Consider the following 27,034-nt stretch of genomic DNA (forward strand, 5'->3'; position numbering starts at 1 on the left):
TATTTTAACACCATCATCAACAATAGACATCTTTCAGTTAACTTCTGTTTCCTCCAAGAATGGTTGTACATGATATTATCTTCTTTGGCACTACTACACTCAACAGCCAGTTTATTAGGTACACCCATCTAGTACCGGATCCGACCCCCTTTGCCCCCAGAACAGCCTGAATTCTTTGGGGCATTCTACAAGGTGTCGGAAATGTTCCCACGAGGACGTTGGTCCATGCTGACGCAATGGCATCAGGCTGTTGCTGCAGAATGTTAGGATCCCCAGTAGCCGACGCCAATGACGACAGCTAGTCTTACTGGGGTCCGACGTATAACGGAAAATACATTACGGACAAAAGACTTTACAAACATTAACATGTATCGTGTGCATCTATCAGTTCCACATACATGTCAGTACATACACACAACAAGTAGGTCACATTGGGGAGAGGTGTTGTGCCATGAGGTGCTTTTATTTGTTTTTTGAAACCAGGTTTGCTGTTCACTTGCACTATATAAGATGGAAGGGAGTTCCATGCACTCATGGCTCTTTATAATAGTGTACATTGCTTTGAATTTGTTCTGGGGACTGTGAAAAGACCCCTGGTGGCATGTCTGGTGGGGTAAGTGTATGTGTCAGTGTTGTGTGTAAGTTGACTACACAAACTATTAGGAATTTCCAATACATTAATGTTTCTTATAAAACAAGAAGAGACACAGTCACAGTCTTTCCTCAACTCTTAGCCAAGAAAGACTGGCATGCATAGTATTAATATTAGCCCTCTGATTACAATGAACAGGAAGACCGCTGTGTTCTGGACGGGCTGCAGCTTAACTAGGTCTTTGCAGCACTTGGCCATATGACTGGACAATAATCACGAGAAGATAAAACTAGAGCCTACTGAGTTGAATGTCTTTCTGCCCATCATTTCATTAAAAGTACTCAAGTTTTTTCCATCATTCTTTATATCACTGATCTTGGCTTCATAATACAGTTTATTTTCTTTTTTGGAGTTTAGTCACATAATTTCTCAATTTGCAGTATGTCAGCCAGACCTACAGTGCCTTCGGAAAGTATTCAAACCCCTTGACTTTTTCCACATTTTGTTACGTTACAGCCTGATTATAAAATTGATTAAATAAATACAAAATCCTCCGCAATCTACACACAATACCCAATAAGCAAAAACAGGTTTTTAGAAATGTTAGCAAATATATATATAAAAATAAAACCATAAGTATTCAGACCCTTTGTTATGAGACTGGAAATTGATCTCAGGTGCATCTGTTTCCATTGGTCACCCTTTAGATGTTTCTACAACTTGATTGGAGTCCACCGGTGGTAAATTCAATTGATTGGACATGATTTGCAAAGGCACACACCTGTCTATATAAGGTCACACAGCTGACAGTGCATGTCAGAGCAAAAACCAAGCCATGAGGTCAAAGGAATTGTCCGTAGAGTTCTCTAGACAGGATTGTGTCGAGGCACAGATCTGGGGAAGGGTACCAACACATTTCTGCAGTATTGAAGGTCCCCAAGAACACAGTGGCCTCCATCATTCTTAAATGGAAGAAGTTTGGAACTCTTCCTAGAGCTTGCCACCTGGCAAACTGAGCAATCGGGGGAGAAGGGTCTTGGTCAAGGAGGTGACCAAGAACCCGATGGTCACTCTGACAGAGCTCTAGAGTTCCTCTGTGGAGATGGGAGAACCTTCCAGAAGGACAACCATCTCTGCAGCACTCCACCAATTATGGTAGAGTGACCACATTGAAGCCACTCCTCAGTCAAAGGCACATGACAGCCCGCTTGGAGTTTGCTAAAAAGGCACCTAAAGGACTCTCAGACCTTAAGAAACAAGATTCTCTGGTCTGATGAAACCAAGATTGAACTCTTTGGCCTGAATGCCAAGCGTCATGTCTGGAGGAAACCTGGATCCATCCCTACAGTGAAGCATGGTGGTGGCAGCAGGGACTGGGAGACTAGTAATGATTGAAGAAAAGATGAACAGAGCAAAGTACAGAGAGATCCTTGATGAAAACCTGCTCCAGAGTGTTCAGGACCTCAGACTGGGGCGAAGGTTCACCTTCCAACAGGACCACAACCCTAAGCACACAACTAAGACAACACAGGAGTGCCTTCGGGACAAGTCTCTGAATGTCCTTGAGTGGCCCCGCCAGAGCCTGGACTTGAACCTGACCGAACATCTCTGGAGAGACCTGAAAATAGCTGTGCAGCAATGCTCCCCATCCAACCTGACAGAGCTTGGGAGGATCTGCAGAGAAGAATGGGAGAAACTCTCCAAATACAGGTGTGCCAAGCTTGTAGCATCATACCCAAGAAAACTTGAGGCTGTAATCGCTGCCATAGGTGCTTCAACAAAGTACTGAGTAAAGGGTCTGAATACTTATGTAAATGTTATATTTCAGTTGTTTTTTTATAAATACGCAAAACTATCTAAAAACTTGTTTTTGCTTTGTCATTATGGAGTAATTGTGTAGATGAGGGAAAAAAACGATTTAATCCATTTCAGAATAAAAGCTGTAACCTAACATACTTTCCAAAGGCCCTGTATTAGCCACTCCTGTCTCTTTCAGCCATGCAGTTTTTCAATTCCTCATCAAGCCATGGAGCCTTAACAGTTCTAACAGTCCGTTTCTTAACAGGTGCATGTTTATCAATAATTGGAAGAAGCAATTTCATAAATTCATGGAGTGCAGTGTCTGCATGCTCCTTATGAATCATATCAGACCAACAAATATTTTTAACATCATCCACATAAGAGACACAGCAAAATCTTCTGTATGATCTCTTAAACACTATTTTAGGCCCAGCTTTTGGAACTTTGTCTTTCCTGGATATAGTCACTATATTGTGATCACTGCATCCAATGGGTAAGGATACAGCTTTAGAACAAATTTCTACAGTATTAGTAAAAATGTGATCAATACATGTGGAGTATCTTGGTTGATTAATATCCCAAACCAGATTACAGGTACTGGTTACAGTGAGAAGCTTCCCCTTGAACCGATGAAAACCAGTAAATATTCAGGTCCCCAGGAAAGTAGACCTCTCTGTTTACATCACACACACTATCAAGCATTTCAAACATACTATCTAGATACGGACTGTTAGCACTTGGTGGCCTATAGCAAAACCCCAAAATAAAAGGCTTTAGATGTGCCATGTGGACCTGCAACCACAACACTTCAATAACACTTGACATAAGAGTGTTGGCGACCGTGTGCCCAATGGAGACGCTTCTTCTTATTTTTAGCTGATAGGAGTGGAACCTGGTGTGGTCGTCTGCTGCAATTTCCCATCTAAGACAAGAATCAACAATTTGTGCGTTCCTAGAAGCCGTTCTGCACACCACTGTTGTACTGCGCCATTATTTGTCTGTTTGTGGCCCGCCTGTTAGCTTGCACGATTCTTGCCATTGTCCTTCAAACGCTTTCGTCAACGAGCTGTTTTCGCCCACAGGACAGCCGCTGACTGGATATTTCTTGTTTGTTGTACCATTCTCTGTAAACCCTCGACACTGTTGTTTGTGAAAAGCACAGGAGGGTGGCCATTTCTGAGATACTTGATCCGGCACTTGGCACCGATGATCACATTACGCTCAAAGTCGCTTAGGTCACTAATTTCGCCCATTCTAACGTTCAATCAAACCGCAACTGAATGCCTCAATGCCTGCTTTATATAGCAAGCCATGTGACTCACTGTCTGTAGGACTGATCCAATTTTGTGGACGGGGTAGTGTACCTAATAAGATGGCCGGTGGGTGTATATCAGCTCTTTCTGAGAACAATGATGGAGTGATGATTTTGTTTACTGGAAGAAAAGTATTGGCTAATTTGGCACATCTGAGAATATCTCTCAATTTTCACCACATCCTGTTTCAGTTCTGTTGAACAGCCTGGTCTCTCACCACATGGATTACACTCACACTTCATACACATTCTATTTTATGAGGCTGAATAATGATGTATGGAGCTGCTCACAGCCTTTGTAAACCCTAAGGCCTATAGAAAGACTTTAATATAGAGTCCTCCCAGAGAAAGACAGGAAGTGTTCTCTCTGTCAGTGTGGGTGCATAGAGCCGGCCAGAGGAAGTTGACAGCTCTGTGGCTGAGCTGCCATATGTGTAATCCCTTCTCGTGAATGTGGTGTTCTGTGTGCTTCTGACTCTGCAGACAGTATGTAAAAAGGACCTGTCAAACGCACTGTGCTTTTTTACAAAGAGAAGGGGGTGGTAAAGCAGCTCTGGTAAGGGTGGTGCATCGGTCACACTCTCTCTCACACACATACTGTATGCCCTGACACTCACACCACCCTGATTTCCTTCTCTGTGGAAAGTTTTTACCTGATCCATCAGAAGGTAGGTCTACAGAATGATTTGATATTGATATATATTCTATTGTCATTTTTCAGAACTTAAGACTTCTGTAATGACATGAGACTTACTTGATAGATTTTAAGGCTGTGAGGAGGATTGTGTTGCACATTGGTTGTTTTCCTAATAGTTGAATTTTCATTCTTTTGTCACTCCCAGTAGATATGGACAGGTACAATCACTCACTGTATTACAATATGTGTCCACTGTGACCGACAGTATGTATATAATGCAGGGCTGTAGTACCCGAGACCACATTGAGTGTCTCAGTGTTGGATACATTTGTACTCGGTCTTGGACAGTGAGGACTGGTAATTTCTTCCCGAGACCAGCCAAAACCAGCAGAGTAAAAACTCAGAATTATCAGCTTCCTTTCAGTCAGAGCATAAAACCGCTTCGCCAGGCCAAATATATACACTCCTTTCTTGAAACATTAGTATCTTAACAGCCTTTATATCTATTATAGACATGTTTGCGCAGTGCTGAACCTATAGACCTTCAGTGTGTGACAGGTTAGTACAGTGGTGAACCTATAGACCTTCAGTGTGTGACAGGTTAGTACAGTGGTGAACCTATTGGACCTTCAGTGTGTGACAGGTTAGTACAGTGGTGAACCTATAGACCTTCAGTGTGTGACAGGTTAGTACAGTGGAGAACCTATTGGACCTTCAGTGTGTGACAGGTTAGTACAGTGGTGAACCTATAGGTCTTCAGTGTGTGACAGGTTAGTACAGTGGTGAACCTATAGGTCTTCAGTGTGTGACAGGTTAGTACAGTGGTGAACCTATAGACCTTCAGTGTGTGACAGGTTAGTACAGTGGTGAACCTATAGACCTTCAGTGTGTGACAGGTTTGTGATTCTGAAAGGACAGCAACCATAATACCAGCGCACTCATGTAAGAGAGGTCACTTTTTGTAAAAGGGCCAGTGGTGTAGTGGAGGGTATACACAGGCCAGTGGTGTAGTGGAGGGTATACACAGGCCAGTGGTGTAGTGGAGGGTATACACAGGCCAGTGGTGTAGTGGAGGGTAAACACAAAGGGCCAGTGGTGTAGTGGAGGGTATACACAGGCCAGTGGTGTAGTGGAGGGTAAACACAAAGGGCAAGTGGTGTAGTGGAGGGTATAGCAGGTATACACACTTTATTTTCAGCGGGCATTGCTTATACTCACTTCTTAATCCCTACTGTTGAGTATCAAAGTAGTGTAGTGGAGGTATATGACTTATCAATTACGTACTACAATAGAGAAATCATGCACAAAGTAGCCAACACAATCGCAAAGCCCGTGAAATATATTCACATGCATGTGCGCTGAACACATAGCCTAGTTACAGCAGAATATCATCTGCAGACAGCAAGAGTGTGCAGCTCTCCACTGGTTTTGGCATGGAGCAGCTCACAGAAGAACGACATCGGTAGCCCGGTGGGTAGGAAAGACGCTTCAACATATGATATCTACCAGTTAATGTTAACTAAGGCAACAATGGGTGTGTAAACTAGGTATTGAAAAGTTTAGTCCGAAGTGTTGGTTAGTAGGCTACTTGTGACGCGCAATTGTCATCATGCCTGTTTGTATCACGGGGCATCCACACAGGGCACCTTTCCTTCGCTGGGTGGGCAGTTTGGGAACTTTTTGACAAAATTAGACTATACCACCTTCTCCAGGCATCAATACATAGGGCCGATGGAAAGACAGCAGTCACACACAGCATGATGTTAAAGGATAAGCAGTGCATAAACTCTGACAAAATAAGCCAGTAGGTTTCAATCATAAAAAGACAAAAAAACAACCATTGAGCATTTCCCAATCGAAATGTACAACTATCACTTCCCATTGCAAAAACATTTCACATTTAGTACAAAGTAACCAGTGATGTAAAGTTTAAAGTGGAACTGACAGCGGATATGAAACAGACAATCATAATATTAGTCAAAAATATTAAATTCCCAGTTTATCCTACAAAACCAACTTTATAAAAGGTTTTAAAAATAGGTTATATTTGAGTCAACATTCCATGACGTACACTAAGGCATTGTTGGCAGAATAGATGGATGCAGTTCAATGCATGATTCATATAATTCACCAATACATTTCTTGGTAGTCCAACAAATATTGCTATCAGGTTGTTAATCACAGCTGGCCTGGTACATTGTTTGCTGCCTCCATTCGGGATGCACTGTTTCAGTTTCAATGATTCAATACTCTGGACAAAAACAGACGAATGTAACTAAGGCTGGGAATGTCAATACAATCAAACTAGCAAGGGCAATGATCACAAGTCAGTCATAACGTAGCTAATAGGCTATTTAGTTAGCTAGCAAGAACATGAACGATTGTTATCCAGTTAACATATCTCTTGCGTTCGCAAATTCACTCTGTCTATCTACTCCGATTTCAGAGCACTCTCGTCTGAGTGTGCCAGAGAACAGAATAACTGATGAATTTACGAATGTGCAACACCCGCTGAATATGACCGGTGTTAGTAAGCGTAGGCAAAAAAATGTAATAGTTAGTCACGAACACTAGATAACATGCTCTGCTACGGCGAGTAAAATGGTCAGAGTAAGGTGTTCTCTCATTTGTGTCTGGAAGTAGCTGGCTAGCAAGCTAGACAACTTTAGCCAGTTAGCTTGGGTGCTTGGTTGGGACAAGAATGCATTGTCAGACAAGCTGCAGAAGGATGAGGAGGCTACAATTCCCCATCTTTTATCAGTGCAATTTTGACGGCCAACTAGCTGAAAAAGTTTGAGAGGGTTTATCTAATGTTCCTTTGTTAGATTTGAGCTCATCTTGCTCTGGTTAGCGTTAGTTGTTAATCTTGTTGTTGATGTGCATAACTGAGGAGAGCACACCTTTTCATGGTTGTTTAATCAATAGAACTGTAATGTTCCCAAATGTCAAGTCAAATCAAATGTTATTGGTCACATACACATGGTTAGCAGATGTTAATGCGAGTGTAGCGAAATGCTTGTGCTTCTAGTTCCGACAATGCAGTAATAACCAACGAGTAATCTAACCTAACAATTCCAAAACTACTACCTTATACACAGTGTAAAGGGATAAGAATATGTACATAAAGATATATGAATGAGTGATGGTACAGAACGGCATAAGCAAGATGCAGTAGATGGTATCGAGTACAGTATCTACATATGAGATGAGTAATGTAGGGTATGTAAACAAAGTGGCATAGTTTAAAGTGGCTAGTGATACATGTATTACATAAAGATGCAGTAGATGATATAGAGTACAGTATATACATATACATATGAGATGAGTAATGTAGGGTATGTAAACATTATATTAAGTAGCATTGTTTAAAGTGGCTAGTGATATATTTTTACATCAATTTCCATTATTAAAGTCGCTGGAGTTGAGTCAGTGTGTTGGCAGCAGCCACTCAATGTTAGTGGTGGCTGTTTAACAGTCTGATGGCCTTGAGATAGAAGCTGTTTTTCAGTCTCTCGGTCCTTGCTTTGATGCACCTGTACTGACCTCGCCTTCTGGATGATAGCGGGGTGAACAGGCAGTGGCTCTGCTGGTTGTTGTCCTTGATGATCTTTATGGCCTTCCTGTGACATCGGGTGGTGTAGGTGTCCTGGAGGGCAGGTAGTTTGCCCCCGGTGATGCGTTGTGCAGACCTCACTACCCTCTGGAGAGCCTTACGGTTGTGGGCGGAGCCCGACAGGATGCTCTCGATTGTGCATCTGTAGAAGTTTGTGAGTGCTTTTGGTGACAAGCCGAATTTCTTCAGCCTGAGGTTGAAGAGGCTGCACCTTCTTCACGACGCTGTCTGTGTGGGTGGACCAATTCAGTTTGTCCGTAATGTGTATGCCGAGGAACTTAAAACTTACTACCCTCTCCACTACTGTCCCGTCGATGTGGATAGGGGAGTGCTCCCTCTGCTGTTTCCTGAAGTCCACAATAATCTCCTTTGTTTTGTTGACGTTGAGTGTGAGGTTATTTTCCTGACACCACACTCCGAGGGCCCTCACCTCCTCCCTGTAGGCCGTCTCGTCGTTGTTGGTAATCAAGCCTACCACTGTAGTGTCGTCCGCAAACTTGATGATTGAGTTGGAGGCGTGCATGGCCACGCAGTCGTGGGTGAACAAGGAGTACAGGAGAGGGCTTAGAACGCACCCTTGTGGGGCCCCAGTGTTGAGGATCAGCGGGGTGGAGATGTTGTTACCTACCCTCACCACCTGGGGGTGGCCCGTCAGGAAGTCCAGTACCCAGTTGCACAGGGCGTGGTCGAGACCCAGGGTCTCGAGCTTGATGACGAGTATGGAGGGTACTATGGTGTTAAATGCTGAGCTGTAGTCGATTAACAGCATTCTCACATAGGTATTCCTCTTGTCCAGATGGGTTAGGGCAGTGTGGTTGCGATTGCGTCGTCTGTGGACCTATTTGGGCGGTAAGCAAATTGGAGTGGGTCTAGGGTGTCAGGTAGGGTGGAGGTGATATGGTCCTTGACTAGTCTCTCAAAGCACTTCATGATGACGGAAGTGAGTGCTACGGGGCGGTAGTCGTTTAGCTCAGTTACCTTCGCTTTCTTGGGAACATGGACAATGGTGGCCCTCTTGAAGCATGTGGGAACAGCAGACTGGGATAAGGATTGATTGAATATGTCTGTAAACACACCAGCCAGCTGGTCTGCGCATGCTCTGAGGATGCGGCTGTAAAGTAACATATTTGCAGAAATCCATTCAGGTGTATTTTGCGGCTTTTGACCAATGCGTTCTAAAGATCTAAAGTCACGCTGTTGTAACCAACTGTAAACACACTGTCCAGTTCAAAGTGAATGATGGTGGGCCTGTGTTGCAAATGGCTTGTTTGTATAAAGGTCTACTGTAGCTCTGATAATACTTATTTTTATAATACTTATTTTCCACCATAATTTGCAAATAAATTCATTAAAAATCCTACAATGTGATTTTCTGGATTTTTTTTCTCATTTTGTCTGTCATAGTTGAAGTGTACCTATGATGAAAATTACAGGCCTCTCTCATCTTTTTAAGTGGGAGAACTTGCCCAATTGGTGGCTGACTATAAACTTTTTTGCCCCACTGTATCATGTCAATACCTACAATAATGATATTGTGTGGTTGGTTGTTGACCCTCCTAATTTGAATTGATAAGAGTGTCTGCTTTACTGCATTCTGTTCTGTATCTCTCTCTCTCTTCTCCCCATCCCCCAGCGAAGTTGGCGTCTCAGGTTCCCTCTAACTCTACCATGTCCGACGAGCCGGAAACCCTGTCCATCCTCAAACGTCTTACCCTGTTGTCCATCTATAGCCTGGTCCTGGTCATTGGGGTCATCGGGTTGGCCCTGATGATCCACATCCTCCAATCCAACATGCGATCAGTCATCACCATCGCTATGCTCAACCTCACTCTGGCCCACTTCCTGTTCCTACTCACCGTACCCTTCAGGATCTACTACTATGTTGCTGGTTACTGGATGTTGGGGAAGATGCTGTGTAAGGTGGTCAGTGCCATGATCCACGTGCACATGTACATGGCTTTTGTTTTCTACGTGGTCATCCTCGTCATACGACTGCTAGGGTTCCATAGCAAGAAGGATCGCTACGAGTTCTACAGGTAGTGAAGTTAACTACGTTCTACAAATAGTTAACTGTGTCCTACAGGTAGTTAATTTAACTGTGTTCTACAGGTAGTTAACCATGTTCTACAGGTAGTCAACCTCATTGTAAAGGTAGTTCACCGTGTTCTACAGGTAGTTAACCCTCTGTGTTCTACAGGTAATAACCCTCTGTGTTCTATAGGCAGTTAACCCTCCGTGTTCTACAGGTAGTTAACCATCTGTGTCCTACAGGTAGTTAACCCTCTGTGTTCTACAGGTAGTTAACCCTCTGTGTTCTACAGGTAGTTAACCCTCTGTGTTCTACAGGTAGTTAACCCTCCGTGTTCTACAGGTAGTTAACCCTCTGTGTTCTACAGATAGTTAACCCTCTGTGTTCTATAGGTAGTTAACTACCTGTAATTAACAGTGTTCTACAGGTAGTTAACTTAACCGTGGTCTACAGGTAATTAACCGTGGTCTACAGGTAATTAACCGTGGTCTACAGGTAGTTAACTGTGTCTACAGGTAGTTAACTTAACTATGGTCTACAGGTAGTTAACTTAACCGTGGTCTACAGGCAATTAACTTAACCGTGGTCTACAGGTAGTTAACTTAACCATGGTCTACAGGTAATTAACCGTGGTCTACAGGTAGTTAACTTAACCATGGTCTACAGCACATATGTCAGAGTCAAGGCCCGCGGGCCACATCCGGCCCGCAAGAAGGTTTTTTACGGCCCCTGGGATGATCTTGATTTATTATTAGAACCGGCCCGCAGCAAGCCGGCAGCCCGCAGATCTTTTACACGCACCAATACTACATTTCCCACAATGCAAAGGTGACGCACCGAGCAGTAGGCTGCTTCATTTCAATATTTATTGGCACAGCAGTCGTCAGCATCACAGTAAAATTAACTTTCAGATACCCATCAAAAATGGCAAAACGGAAGGTGGATACTGAGAACCGGGGGTTTCAAACAAGGTGGGAGTCGGAGTATATGTTCACGAAGGTAGCTGGAAAACCTGTGTGTCTTCTGTGTGGAGAAAGTGTGGCGGTACTGAAAGAGTATAATCTGAGACCATTATGAAACGAAACACGCGGACAAAAACAAGAATATGGACATGGAACAAAGGCTACAAAAGGCAGAGGAATTAAAACGAGGCCTCAAATCTCGACAGGCTCTGTTCAAAAAGCCAAATCACAAGGCCAGGCTGCTGTCAAGGCCAGTTTTATTTTGGCAGAAGAGATCGCTAAATCAGCCCGGCCATTTACGGAGGGGATTTCATCAAAAACTGCATGATTAAAGTTTGTGACGAAGTTTGCCCAGAAAAAGGCAACTCTTTTTAAATGTGAGTCTGAGCAGAAACACCATTGCCGAGAGAGTAGACCAGTTGTCCATCAATCTAAAAGAGCAGCTTGTGAAAAGGGAAAAGATTTTATTGCATATTCCTTGGCTGTGGATGAGAGCACCGACATTTCTGACATTGCCCAGTTGTCAATTTTCATCCGCGGAGTGGACTCCAACCTAAGCGTGACAGAGGAGTTTTTGGCTTTACGTCCTATGCATGGCACAACTACGGGGCATGATTTGTATGAAGAGGTGTCAAGATGTGTAAATGAGATGGAGCTGCCTTGGGAAAAACTCGTGGGTTTGACAACCGACGGAGCACCTGCGATGTGTGGACACAGGAGCGGACTGGTGGCGAAGATACGGGAAAAGATGCAAGAGGAAAACGCGACAGGTGAGCTGACAGCTTATCATTGTATCATACACCAGGAAGCGTTGTGCGGTAAAGCCTTGAAAATGGAGCATGTAATGAGCATCATCACGCGCACAGTTAACTTTATCAGAGCCAAAGGTTTGAATCACCGCCAGTTCAAGGCATTTCTGACGGAGTTAGAAACGGAGCATGGTGATTTGCCTTATCACACAGAGGTGCGATGGCTAAGCCAGGGAAAGGTGCTTCAAAGATGTTTCTAGCTTCGTGAGGAGATTTGTCTGTTCTTGGACAGCAAAGGGAAAGACACAACACAACTCCGAGACGAAATGTTTCTGTGTGAAATGGCTTTTCTGTGTGACATTACGAGTCATCTGAATGCAATAAACTTGCAGCTGCAGGGTCGGGATCGTGTCATCTCTGATATGTACAGTACAGTGAAGGCATTTAAAACCAAACTGACTCTGTGGGAGACGCAGATGCGGAAAGAAAATTTGAGCCACTTTCCCAGCTGCCAGACCATGAAAGAGAAGCTCTCTACCAGTGCGTTCCCGAGCACACAGTTGGCTGATAAAATAGGTATGCTTGCCGCTGACTTTCGTCTACCTTGATTTGCTGACTTTGAAGCACAAAAAGCAGGTTGGAACTGCTCGGTAACCCATTTGCTGTTGACGTGGAAAGCTCACCACCAAACCTCCAAATGGAGTTGATTGACCTCCAATGCAATGATGCACTGAGGGCAAAATATGCGGCAGTGGGTGCTGCGGAGTTCGCCCGTTTCCTCCCGGCACAATGCCCCAGCTGCGCATCCAGGCTGCTCAAACGTTGTCTATGTTTGGCAGCACATACCTGTGTGAACAACTGTTTTCTTTGATGAACCTGAACAAAACATCACACAGAAGTCGACTTACTGCTGAACACCTCCACTCAATTCTGAGGATTTCTTCAGCTCAGAGCCTTACCCCGAACATTGATGAACTTGTGGAAAAGATGGGACACCACCAAGTATCACCCTCAACCTCAAACAAGTGAACATTACTGTGCAATCACATATTTAGAGTTTTTACTCAGTTCAAGTTTAAAAGTTAAAATTTAATATTTGTTTTCACTGCATGTTACTTCTCCTTAAACAAAGTGTTGTTTTTGATTAATAGATTTTTGCACTTTATTTTTTGTATTTCAATCCAATTATATTTAAAAAATATTTCAGTTGAGTGGATGATAGAAAATTGCTATTATTGTTTTTTCTTTGAAGTAAATTTAGCCCACTTTTGCTAAAATAGAAAATATAGTCTACTGATGGTGCCTTGAATACCGGTTTCTTTCATTTAATGTTCATGTTATGGGGATATTTATATAAAGGAAATTTGTCTTTTGTGTCTGTTGAAAATTAAAGATTACTGACAGAGCCATAAGAAAATATTGCTTTATTTATCTGATCATATTGTAATATATTTGTTAGGTTTTCAGTAGGTTCAATTAGGTTCACTAGACTATATGCGTCATTTAAAAAATTTTCAATGAACATTCGAACAGTCCGGCCCTCGTCTTGTAGCTGATTTTTTTATTTGGCCCTCCGTCCATTTGACTTTGACACCCCTGGTCTACAGGTAGTTAACTTAACCATGGTCTACAGGTAATTAACAGTGGTCTACAGGTAGTTAACTTAACCATGGTCTATAGGTAATTAACCGTGTTCTACAGGTAATTAACAGCCTGTGGTCTACAGGTAGTTAACAGCCTGTGGTCTACATGTAGTTAACTTAACCATGGTCTACAGGTAATTAACTTAACCGTGGTCTACAGGTAATTAACTTAACCGTGGTCTACAGGTAGTTAACAGCCTGTGGTCTACAGGTAATTAACTTAACCATGGTCTACAGGTAGATAACAGCCTGTGGTCTACAGGTAGTTAACTTAACCATGGTCTACAGGTAGTTAACTTAACCGTGTTCTACAGGTAATTAACTTAACCATGGTCTACAGGTAGTTAACTTAACCGTGGTCTACAGGTAATTAACTTAACCGTGGTCTACAGGTAGTTAACTTAACCATGGTCTACAGGTAGTTAACTTAACCATGGTCTACAGGTAATTAACTTAACCGTGGTCTACAGGTAGTTAACTTAACCATGGTCTACAGGTAATTAACTTAACCGTGGTCTACAGGTAGTTAACTTAACCGTGGTCTACAGGTAATTAACCGTGGTCTACAGGTAGTTAACAGCCTGTGGTCTACAGGTAGTTAACTTAACCATGGTCTACAGGTAGTTAACAGCCTGTGGTCTACAGGTAGTTAACTTAACCATGGTCTACAGGTAGTTAGCAGCCTGTGGTCTACAGGTAGTTAACTTAACCATGGTCTACAGGTAGTTAACAGCCTGTGGTCTACAGGTAGTTAACTTAACCATGGTCTACAGGTAGTTAACTTAACCATGGTCTACAGGTAGTTAACTTAACCATGGTCTACAGGTAGTTAACTTAGCCATGGTCTACAGGTAATTAACCGTGGTCTACAGGTAATTAACCGTGGACTACAGGTAGTTAACTGTGTCTACAGGTAGTTAACTTAACTATGGTCTATAGGTAGTTAACTTAACCGTGGTCTACAGGCAATTAACTTAACCGTGGTCTACAGGTAGTTAACTTAACCATGGTCTACAGGTAATTAACCGTGGTCTACAGGTAGTTAACTTAACCATGGTCTACAGGTAGTTAACTTAACCATGGTCTACAGGTAATTAACAGTGGTCTACAGGTAGTTAACTTAACCATGGTCTACAGGTAATTAACCGTGTTCTACAGGTAATTAACAGCCTGTGGTCTACAGGTAGTTAACAGCCTGTGGTCTACATGTAGTTAACTTAACCATGGTCTACAGGTAATTAACTTAACCGTGGTCTACAGGTAATTAACTTAACCGTGGTCTACAGGTAGTTAACAGCCTGTGGTCTACAGGTAATTAACTTAACCATGGTCTACAGGTAGATAACAGCCTGTGGTCTACAGGTAGTTAACTTAACCATGGTCTACAGGTAGTTAACTTAACCATGGTCTACAGGTAATTAACTTAACCGTGGTCTACAGGTAGTTAACTTAACCATGGTCTACAGGTAATTAACTTAACCGTGGTCTACAGGTAGTTAACTTAACCGTGGTCTACAGGTAATTAACCGTGGTCTACAGGTAGTTAACAGCCTGTGGTCTACAGGTAGTTAACTTAACCATGGTCTACAGGTAGTTAACAGCCTGTGGTCTACAGGTAGTTAACTTAACCATGGTCTACAGGTAGTTAGCAGCCTGTGGTCTACAGGTAGTTAACTTAACCATGGTCTACAGGTAGTTAACTTAACCATGGTCTACAGGTAGTTAACTTAGCCATGGTCTACAGGTAATTAACCGTGGTCTACAGGTAGTTAACAGCCTGTGGTCTACAGGTAGTTAACAGCCTGTGGTCTACAGGTAGTTAACTTAGCCATGGTCTACAGGTAATTAACCATGTTATACAGGTAGTTAACAGCCTGTGGTCTACAGGTAGTTAACTTAACCATGGTCTACAGGTAGTTAACTTAACCATGGTCTACAGGTAATTAACCGTGTTCTACAGGTAGTTAACAGCCTGTGGTCTACAGGTAATTAACCTTGTTCTACAGGTAGTTAACAGCCTGTGGTCTACTGGTAATTAACTTAACCATGGTCTACAGGTAGTTAACTTAACCGTGGTCTACAGGTAATTAACCGTGTTCTACAGGTAGTTAACAGCCTGTGGTCTACAGGTAATTAACCTTGTTCTACAGGTAGTTAACAGCCTGTGGTCTACAGGTAATTAACTTAACCATGGTCTACAGGTAGTTAACTTAACCATGGTCTACAGGTAGTTAACTTAACCATGGTCTACAGGTAGTTAACTTAACCGTGTTCTACAGGTAGTTAACAGCCTGTGGTCTACAGGTAATTAACTTAACCATGGTCTACAGGTAATAAACTTAACCGTGTTCTACAGGTAGTTAACAGCCTGTGGTCTACAGGTAATTAACTTAACCATGGTCTACAGGTAATAAACTTAACCATGGTCTACAGGTAGTTAACTTAACCATGGTCTACAGGTAGTTAACAGCCTGTGGTCTACAGGTAATTAACTTAACCATGGTCTACAGGTAGTTAACAGCCTGTGGTCTACATGTAATTAACTTAACCATGGTCTACAGGTAGTTAACTTAACCATGGTCTACAGGTAATTAACCGAGTTCTACAGGTAGTTAACAGCCTGTGGTCTACAGGTAGTTAACTTAACCATGGTCTACAGGTAGTTAACTTAACCATGGTCTACAGGTAGTTAACTTAACCGTGGTCTACAGGTAGTTAACTTAACCATGGTCTACAGGTAGTTAACTTAACCATGGTCTACAGGTAGTTAACAGCCTGTGGTCTACAGGTAATTAACTTAACCATGGTCTACAGGTAGTTAACTTAACCATGGTCTACAGGTAATTAACTTAACCGTGGTCTACAGGTAGTTAACTTAACCGTGGTCTACAGGTAATTAACCGTGTTCTACAGGTAGTTAACAGCCTGTGGTCTACAGGTAATTAACTTAACCGTGTTCTACAGGTAGTTAACTTAACCATGGTCTACAGGTAGTTAACTTAACCGTGGTCTACAGGTAGTTAACTTAACCATGGTCTACAGGTAATTAACCGTGTTCTACAGGTAGTTAACAGCCTGTGGTCTACAGGTAGTTAACAGCCTGTGGTCTACAGGTAATTAACTTAACCATGGTCTACAGGTAGTTAACTTAACCATGGTCTACAGGTAGTTAACTTAACCATGGTCTACAGGTACTTAACTTAACCATGGTCTACAGGTAGTTAACTTAACCGTGGTCTACAGGTAGTTAACTTAACCATGGTCTACAGGTAGTTAACTTAACCATGGTCTACAGGTAATTAACCATGGTCTACAGGTAGTTAACTTAACCATGGTCTACAGGTAACTAACTTAACCATGGTCTACAGGTAGTTAACTTAACCATGGTCTACAGGTAGTTAACTTAGCCATGGTCTACAGGTAATTAACCGTGGTCTACAGGTAGTTAACAGCCTGTGGTCTACAGGTAGTTAACAGCCTGTGGTCTACAGGTAGTTAACTTAACCATGGTCTACAGGTAGTTAACTTAACCATGGTCTACAGGTAATTAACCGTGTTCTACAGGTAGTTAACAGCCTGTGGTCTACAGGTAGTTAACAGCCTGTGGTCTACAGGTAGTTAACTTAACCGTGGTCTACAGGTAATTAACTTAACCGTGGTCTACAGGTAGTTAACTTAACCGTGGTCTACAGGTAGTTAACTTAACCGTGGTCTACAGGTAGTTAACTTAACCGTGGTCTACAGGTAATTAACCGTGTTCTACAGGTAGTTAACAGCCTGTGGTCTACAGGTAATTAACTTAACCGTGGTCTACAGGTAGTTAACTTAACCATGGTCTACAGGTAATTAACTTAACCGTGGTCTACAGGTAGTTAACTTAACCGTGGTCTACAGGTAATTAACCGTGGTCTACAGGTAGTTAACAGCCTGTGGTCTACAGGTAGTTAACTTAACCATGGTCTACAGGTAGTTAACTTAACCATGGTCTACAGGTAGTTAACAGCCTGTGGTCTACAGGTAGTTAACTTAACCATGGTCTACAGGTAGTTAACTTAACCGTGGTCTACAGGTAGTTAACTTAACCATGGTCTACAGGTAGTTAACTTAACCGTGATCTACAGGTAGTTAACTTAAACATGGTCTACAGGTAGTTAACTTAACCATGGTCTACAGGTAGTTAACTTAACCATGGTCTACAGGTAATTAACCGTGGTCTACAGGTAGTTAACTTAACCATGGTCTACAGGTAATTAACCGAGGTCTACAGGTAGTTAACTTAACCATGGTCTACAGGTAGTTAACTTAACCGTGGTCTACAGGTAATTAACCGTGGTCTATAGGTAGTTAACTTAACCGTGGTCTACAGGTAATTAACCGTGGTCTACAGGTAGTTAACTTAACCATGGTCTACAGGTAGTTAACTTAACCATGGTCTACAGGTAGTTAACTTAACCATGGTCTACAGGTAATTAACCGTGGTCTACAGGTAGTTAACTTAACCGTGGTCTACAGGTAGTTAACTTAACCATGGTCTACAGGTAATTAACCGTGTTCTACAGGTAGTTAACTTAACCATGGTCTACAGGTAGTTAACTTAACCATGGTCTACAGGTAATTAACCGTGGTCTACAGGTAGTTAACTTAACCATGGTCTACAGGTAGTTAACCGTGTTCTACAGGTAGTTAACTTAACCGTGGTCTACAGGTAGTTAACCGTGTTCTACAGGTAGTTAACTTAACCGTGGTCTACAGGTAGTTAACTTAACCATGGTCTACAGGTAATTAACCGTGGTCTACAGGTAGTTAACTTAACCGTGGTCTACAGGTAGTTAACAGCCTGTGGTCTACAGGTAGTTAACTTAACCATGGTCTACAGGTAGTTAACTTAACCATGGTCTACAGGTAGTTAACTTAACCATGGTCTACAGGTAGTTAACAGCCTGTGGTCTACAGGTAATTAACTTAACCATGGTCTACAGGTAGTTAACAGCCTGTGGTCTACAGGTAATTAACCGTGTTCTACAGGTAGTTAACAGCCTGTGGTCTACAGGTAGTTAACTTAACCGTGGTCTACAGGTAGTTAACTTAACCATGGTCTACAGGTAGTTAACTTAACCGTGGTCTACAGGTAGTTAACTTAACCATGGTCTACAGGTAGTTAACTTAACCATGGTCTACAGGTAGTTAACTTAACCGTGGTCTACAGGTAGTTAACTTAACCATGGTCTACAGGTAGTTAACATAACCATGGTCTACAGGTAGTTAACTTAACCATGGTCTACAGGTAGTTAACTTAACCATGGTCTACAGGTAATTAACCGTGTTCTACAGGTAGTTAACAGCCTGTGGTCTACAGGTAGTTAACTTAACCGTGGTCTACAGGTAGTTAACTTAACCATGGTCTACAGGTAGTTAACTTAACCGTGGTCTACAGGTAGTTAACTTAACCATGGTCTACAGGTAGTTAACTTAACCATGGTCTACAGGTAGTTAACTTAACCGTGGTCTACAGGTAGTTAACTTAACCATGGTCTACAGGTAGTTAACATAACCATGGTATACAGGTAGTTAACTTAACCATGGTCTACAGGTAGTTAACAGCCTGTGGTCTACAGGTAATTAACTTAACCATGGTCTACAGGTAGTTAACTTAACCATGGTCTACAGGTAATTAACTTAACCGTGGTCTACAGGTAGTTAACTTAACCGTGGTCTACAGGTAATTAACCGTGTTCTACAGGTAGTTAACAGCCTGTGGTCTACAGGTAATTAACTTAACTGTGTTCTACAGGTAGTTAACTTAACCATGGTCTACAGGTAGTTAACTTAACCATGGTCTACAGGTAGTTAACTTAACCGTGGTCTACAGGTAGTTAACTTAACCATGGTCTACAGGTAATTAACCGTGTTCTACAGGTAGTTAACAGCCTGTGGTCTACAGGTAGTTAACAGCCTGTGGTCTACAGGTAATTAACTTAACCATGGTCTACAGGTAGTTAACTTAACCATGGTCTACAGGTAGTTAACTTAACCATGGTCTACAGGTAGTTAACTTAACCATGGTCTACAGGTAGTTAACTTAACCATGGTCTACAGGTAATTAACCGTGGTCTACAGGTAGTTAACTTAACCATGGTCTACAGGTAATTAACCGTGGTCTACAGGTAGTTAACTTAACCATGGTCTACAGGTAGTTAACTTAACCATGGTCTACAGGTAATTAACCGTGGTCTACAGGTAGTTAACTTAACCGTGGTCTACAGGTAGTTAACTTAACCGTGGTCTACAGGTAGTTAACTTAACCATGGTCTACAGGTAGTTAACTTAACCATGGTCTACAGGTAGTTAACTTAACCATGGTCTACAGGTAATTAACCGTGGTCTACAGGTAGTTAACTTAACCATGGTCTACAGGTAGTTAACTTAACCATGGTTTACAGGTAATTAACCGTGGTCTACAGGTAGTTAACTTAACCATGGTCTACAGGTAGTTAACTTAACCGTGGTCTACAGGTAATTAACCGTGGTCTATAGGTAGTTAACTTAACCGTGGTCTACAGGTAATTAACCGTGGTCTACAGGTAGTTAACTTAACCATGGTCTACAGGTAGTTAACTTAACCATGGTCTACAGGTAGTTAACTTAACCATGGTCTACAGGTAGTTAACTTAACCATGGTCTACAGGTAGTTAACTTAACCATGGTCTACAGGTAATTAACCGTGGTCTACAGGTAGTTAACTTAACCATGGTCTACAGGTAGTTAACTTAACCGTGGTCTACAGGTAGTTAACTTAACCGTGTTCTACAGGTAATTAACCGTGTTCTACAGGTAGTTAACAGCCTGTGGTCTACAGGTAGTTAACTTAACCATGGTCTACAGGTAGTTAACTTAACCATGGTCTACAGGTAATTAACCGTGGTCTACAGGTAGTTAACTTAACCATGGTCTACAGGTAGTTAACTTAACCATGGTCTACAGGTAGTTAACTTAACCATGGTCTACAGGTAGTTAACTTAACCATGGTCTACAGGTAGTTAACTTAACCATGGTCTACAGGTAATTAACCGTGGTCTACAGGTAGTTAACTTAACCATGGTCTACAGGTAATTAACCGTGGTCTACAGGTAGTTAACTTAACCATGGTCTACAGGTAGTTAACTTAACCATGGTCTACAGGTAGTTAACAGCCTGTGGTCTACAGGTAATTAACAGCCTGTGGTCTACAGGTAATTAACTTAACCGTGGTCTACAGGTAGTTAACTTAACCATGGTCTACAGGTAATTAACCGTGGTCTACAGGTAGTTAACTTAACCGTGGTCTACAGGTAGTTAACAGCCTGTGGTCTACAGGTAGTTAACTTAACCATGGTCTACAGGTAGTTAACTTAACCATGGTCTACAGGTAGTTAACTTAACCATGGTCTACAGGTAGTTAACAGCCTGTGGTCTACAGGTAATTAACTTAACCATGGTCTACAGGTAGTTAACAGCCTGTGGTCTACAGGTAATTAACTTAACCATGGTCTACAGGTAGTTAACTTAACCATGGTCTACAGGTAATTAACCGTGTTCTACAGGTAGTTAACAGCCTGTGGTCTACAGGTAGTTAACTTAACCGTGGTCTACAGGTAGTTAACTTAACCATGGTCTACAGGTAGTTAACTTAACCGTGGTCTACAGGTAGTTAACTTAACCATGGTCTACAGGTAGTTAACTTAACCATGGTCTACAGGTAGTTAACTTAACCGTGGTCTACAGGTAGTTAACTTAACCATGGTCTACAGGTAGTTAACATAACCATGGTCTACAGGTAGTTAACTTAACCATGGTCTACAGGTAGTTAACTTAACCATGGTCTACAGGTAATTAACCGTGTTCTACAGGTAGTTAACAGCCTGTGGTCTACAGGTAGTTAACTTAACCGTGGTCTACAGGTAGTTAACTTAACCATGGTCTACAGGTAGTTAACTTAACCGTGGTCTACAGGTAGTTAACTTAACCATGGTCTACAGGTAGTTAACTTAACCATGGTCTACAGGTAGTTAACTTAACCGTGGTCTACAGGTAGTTAACTTAACCATGGTCTACAGGTAGTTAACATAACCATGGTCTACAGGTAGTTAACTTAACCATGTTCTACAGGTAGTTAACAGCCTGTGGTCTACAGGTAATTAACTTAACTGTGTTCTACAGGTAGTTAACTTAACCATGGTCTACAGGTAGTTAACTTAACCATGGTCTACAGGTAGTTAACTTAACCGTGGTCTACAGGTAGTTAACTTAACCATGGTCTACAGGTAATTAACCGTGTTCTACAGGTAGTTAACAGCCTGTGGTCTACAGGTAGTTAACAGCCTGTGGTCTACAGGTAATTAACTTAACCATGGTCTACAGGTAGTTAACTTAACCATGGTCTACAGGTAGTTAACTTAACCATGGTCTACAGGTAGTTAACTTAACCATGGTCTACAGGTAGTTAACTTAACCATGGTCTACAGGTAATTAACCGTGGTCTACAGGTAGTTAACTTAACCATGGTCTACAGGTAATTAACCGTGGTCTACAGGTAGTTAACTTAACCATGGTCTACAGGTAGTTAACTTAACCATGGTCTACAGGTAATTAACCGTGGTCTACAGGTAGTTAACTTAACCGTGGTCTACAGGTAGTTAACTTAACCGTGGTCTACAGGTAGTTAACTTAACCATGGTCTACAGGTAGTTAACTTAACCATGGTCTACAGGTAGTTAACTTAACCATGGTCTACAGGTAATTAACCGTGGTCTACAGGTAGTTAACTTAACCATGGTCTACAGGTAGTTAACTTAACCATGGTTTACAGGTAATTAACCGTGGTCTACAGGTAGTTAACTTAACCATGGTCTACAGGTAGTTAACTTAACCGTGGTCTACAGGTAATTAACCGTGGTCTATAGGTAGTTAACTTAACCGTGGTCTACAGGTAATTAACCGTGGTCTACAGGTAGTTAACTTAACCATGGTCTACAGGTAGTTAACTTAACCATGGTCTACAGGTAGTTAACTTAACCATGGTCTACAGGTAGTTAACTTAACCATGGTCTACAGGTAATTAACTGGTCTACAGGTAGTTAACTTAACCATGGTCTACAGGTAGTTAACCCATGGTCTACAGGTAGTTAACTTAACCATGGTCTACAGGTAGTTAACTTAACCATGGTCTACAGGTAATTAACCGTGGTCTACAGGTAGTTAACTTAACCATGGTCTACAGGTAGTTAACTTAACCGTGGTCTACAGGTAGTTAACTTAACCGTGTTCTACAGGTAATTAACCGTGTTCTACAGGTAGTTAACAGTGTGGTCTACAGGTAGTTAACAACCATGGTCTACAGGTAGTTAACTTAACCATGGTCTACAGGTAGTTAACTAACCATGGTCTACAGGTAGTTAACTTAACCATGGTCTACAGGTAGTTAACTTAACCATGGTCTACAGGTAATTAACCATGGTCTACAGGTAGTTAACTTAACCATGGTCTACAGGTAGTTAACTTAACCATGGTCTACAGGTAATTAACCGTGTTCTACAGGTAGTTAACAGCCTGTGGTCTACAGGTAGTTAACAGCCTGTGGTCTACAGGTAATTAACTTAACCATGGTCTACAGGTAGTTAACTTAACCATGGTCTACAGGTAGTTAACTTAACCATGGTCTACAGGTAGTTAACTTAACCATGGTCTACAGGTAGTTAACTTAACCATGGTCTACAGGTAATTAACCGTGGTCTACAGGTAGTTAACTTAACCATGGTCTACAGGTAATTAACCGTGGTCTACAGGTAGTTAACTTAACCATGGTCTACAGGTAGTTAACTTAACCATGGTCTACAGGTAATTAACCGTGGTCTACAGGTAGTTAACTTAACCGTGGTCTACAGGTAGTTAACTTAACCGTGGTCTACAGGTAGTTAACTTAACCATGGTCTACAGGTAGTTAACTTAACCATGGTCTACAGGTAGTTAACTTAACCATGGTCTACAGGTAATTAACCGTGGTCTACAGGTAGTTAACTTAACCATGGTCTACAGGTAGTTAACTTAACCATGGTTTACAGGTAATTAACCGTGGTCTACAGGTAGTTAACTTAACCATGGTCTACAGGTAGTTAACTTAACCGTGGTCTACAGGTAATTAACCGTGGTCTATAGGTAGTTAACTTAACCGTGGTCTACAGGTAATTAACCGTGGTCTACAGGTAGTTAACTTAACCATGGTCTACAGGTAGTTAACTTAACCATGGTCTACAGGTAGTTAACTTAACCATGGTCTACAGGTAGTTAACTTAACCGTGGTCTACAGGTAGTTAACTTAACCGTGTTCTACAGGTAATTAACCGTGTTCTACAGGTAGTTAACAGCCTGTGGTCTACAGGTAGTTAACTTAACCATGGTCTACAGGTAGTTAACTTAACCATGGTCTACAGGTAATTAACCGTGGTCTACAGGTAGTTAACTTAACCATGGTCTACAGGTAGTTAACTTAACCATGGTCTACAGGTAGTTAACTTAACCATGGTCTACAGGTAGTTAACTTAACCATGGTCTACAGGTAATTAACCGTGGTCTACAGGTAGTTAACTTAACCATGGTCTACAGGTAATTAACCGTGGTCTACAGGTAGTTAACTTAACCATGGTCTACAGGTAGTTAACTTAACCATGGTCTACAGGTAGTTAACAGCCTGTGGTCTACAGGTAATTAACTTAACCATGGTCTACAGGTAGTTAACTTAACCATGGTCTACAGGTAATTAACTTAACCGTGGTCTACAGGTAGTTAACTTAACCGTGGTCTACAGGTAATTAACCGTGTTCTACAGGTAGTTAACAGCCTGTGGTCTACAGGTAATTAACTTAACCATGGTCTACAGGTAGTTAACTTAACCATGGTCTACAGGTAATTAACTTAACCATGGTCTACAGGTAATTAACTTAACCGTGGTCTACAGGTAGTTAACTTAACCATGGTCTACAGGTAATTAACTTAACCGTGGTCTACAGGTAGTTAACTTAACCGTGGTCTACAGGTAATTAACCGTGTTCTACAGGTAGTTAACAGCCTGTGGTCTACAGGTAATTAACTTAACCATGGTCTACAGGTAGTTAACTTAACCATGGTCTACAGGTAATTAACTTAACCATGGTCTACAGGTAGTTAACTTAACCATGGTCTACAGGTAGTTAACTTAACCGTGGTCTACAGGTAATTAACCGTGGTCTATAGGTAGTTAACTTAACCGTGGTCTACAGGTAATTAACCGTGGTCTACAGGTAGTTAACTTAACCATGGTCTACAGGTAGTTAACTTAACCATGGTCTACAGGTAGTTAACAGCCTGTGGTCTACAGGTAATTAACTTAACCATGGTCTACAGGTAGTTAACTTAACCATGGTCTACAGGTAATTAACTTAACCGTGGTCTACAGGTAGTTAACTTAACCGTGGTCTACAGGTAATTAACCGTGTTCTACAGGTAGTTAACAGCCTGTGGTCTACAGGTAATTAACTTAACTGTATTCTACAGGTAGTTAACTTAACCATGGTCTACAGGTAGTTAACTTAACCATGGTCTACAGGTAGTTAACTTAACCATGGTCTACAGGTAGTTAACTTAACCATGGTCTACAGGTAATTAACCGTGTTCTACAGGTAGTTAACAGCCTGTGGTCTACAGGTAGTTAACAGCCTGTGGTCTACAGGTAATTAACTTAACCATGGTCTACAGGTAGTTAACTTAACCATGGTCTACAGGTAGTTAACTTAACCATGGTCTACAGGTAGTTAACTTAACCATGGTCTACAGGTAGTTAACTTAACCATGGTCTACAGGTAATTAACCGTGGTCTACAGGTAGTTAACTTAACCATGGTCTACAGGTAATTAACCGAGGTCTACAGGTAGTTAACTTAACCATGGTCTACAGGTAGTTAACTTAACCGTGGTCTACAGGTAATTAACCGTGGTCTATAGGTAGTTAACTTAACCGTGGTCTACAGGTAATTAACCGTGGTCTACAGGTAGTTAACTTAACCATGGTCTACAGGTAGTTAACTTAACCATGGTCTACAGGTAGTTAACTTAACCATGGTCTACAGGTAGTTAACTTAACCATGGTCTACAGGTAATTAACCGTGGTCTACAGGTAGTTAACTTAACCGTGGTCTACAGGTAGTTAACTTAACCATGGTCTACAGGTAATTAACCGTGGTCTACAGGTAGTTAACTGTGTCTACAGGTAGTTAACTTAACTATGGTCTACAGGTAGTTAACTTAACCGTGGTCTACAGGCAATTAACTTAACCGTGGTCTACAGGTAGTTAACTTAACCATGGTCTACAGGTAATTAACCGTGGTCTACAGGTAGTTAACTTAACCATGGTCTACAGGTAGTTAACTTAACCATGGTCTACAGGTAATTAACAGTGGTCTACAGGTAGTTAACTTAACCATGGTCTACAGGTAGTTAACTTAACCATGGTCTACAGGTAATTAACCGTGTTCTACAGGTAATTAACAGCCTGTGGTCTACAGGTAGTTAACAGCCTGTGGTCTACATGTAGTTAACTTAACCATGGTCTACAGGTAATTAACTTAACCGTGGTCTACAGGTAATTAACTTAACCGTGGTCTACAGGTAGTTAACAGCCTGTGGTCTACAGGTAATTAACTTAACCATGGTCTACAGGTAGATAACAGCCTGTGGTCTACAGGTAGTTAACTTAACCATGGTCTACAGGTAGTTAACTTAACCATGGTCTACAGGTAATTAACTTAACCGTGGTCTACAGGTAGTTAACTTAACCATGGTCTACAGGTAATTAACTTAACCGTGGTCTACAGGTAGTTAACTTAACCGTGGTCTACAGGTAATTAACCGTGGTCTACAGGTAGTTAACAGCCTGTGGTCTACAGGTAGTTAACTTAACCATGGTCTACAGGTAGTTAACAGCCTGTGGTCTACAGGTAGTTAACTTAACCATGGTCTACAGGTAGTTAGCAGCCTGTGATCTACAGGTAGTTAACTTAACCATGGTCTACAGGTAGTTAACAGCCTGTGGTCTACAGGTAGTTAACTTAACCATGGTCTACAGGTAGTTAACTTAACCATGGTCTACAGGTAGTTAACTTAGCCATGGTCTACAGGTAATTAACCGTGGTCTACAGGTAGTTAACAGCCTGTGGTCTACAGGTAGTTAACAGCCTGTGGTCTACAGGTAGTTAACTTAGCCATGGTCTACAGGTAATTAACCATGTTATACAGGTAGTTAACAGCCTGTGGTCTACAGGTAGTTAACTTACCATGGTCTACAGGTAGTTAACTTAACCATGGTCTACAGGTAATTAACCGTGTTCTACAGGTAGTTAACAGCCTGTGGTCTACAGGTAATTAACCTTGTTCTACAGGTAGTTAACAGCCTGTGGTCTACTGGTAATTAACTTAACCATGGTCTACAGGTAGTTAACTTAACCGTGGTCTACAGGTAATTAACCGTGTTCTACAGGTAGTTAACAGCCTGTGGTCTACAGGTAATTAACCTTGTTCTACAGGTAGTTAACAGCCTGTGGTCTACAGGTAATTAACTTAACCATGGTCTACAGGTAGTTAACTTAACCATGGTCTACAGGTAGTTAACTTAACCATGGTCTACAGGTAGT

General features: G+C 41.7%; 1 protein-coding gene across 2 annotated transcripts in view; it reads left to right on the top strand.

Annotated features, from left to right (window-relative positions):
• The first annotated feature begins 4,205 nt into the window (after positions 1–4,205).
• LOC115120269 (probable G-protein coupled receptor 141) overlaps positions 4,206–27,034 on the top strand; it is a 41,903-nt gene continuing 19,074 nt past the window's right edge. The window contains exons 1-2 of one of the 2 annotated variants that reach the window (XM_065007058.1): positions 4,206–4,372; positions 9,593–9,990. In XM_065007058.1, coding sequence (XP_064863130.1) covers positions 9,623–9,990 — 368 coding nt within the window. In that variant the 5' untranslated portion in view covers positions 4,206–4,372; positions 9,593–9,622. Of the gene's footprint in view, positions 4,373–9,587; positions 9,991–27,034 lie in introns of both variants that reach the window. The other variant, XM_029649180.2, reaches the window with a different exon arrangement.

The sequence above is a fragment of the Oncorhynchus nerka genome, linkage group LG22 (assembly GCF_034236695.1).
Source record: "Oncorhynchus nerka isolate Pitt River linkage group LG22, Oner_Uvic_2.0, whole genome shotgun sequence".
Taxonomy (NCBI): domain Eukaryota; kingdom Metazoa; phylum Chordata; class Actinopteri; order Salmoniformes; family Salmonidae; genus Oncorhynchus; species Oncorhynchus nerka.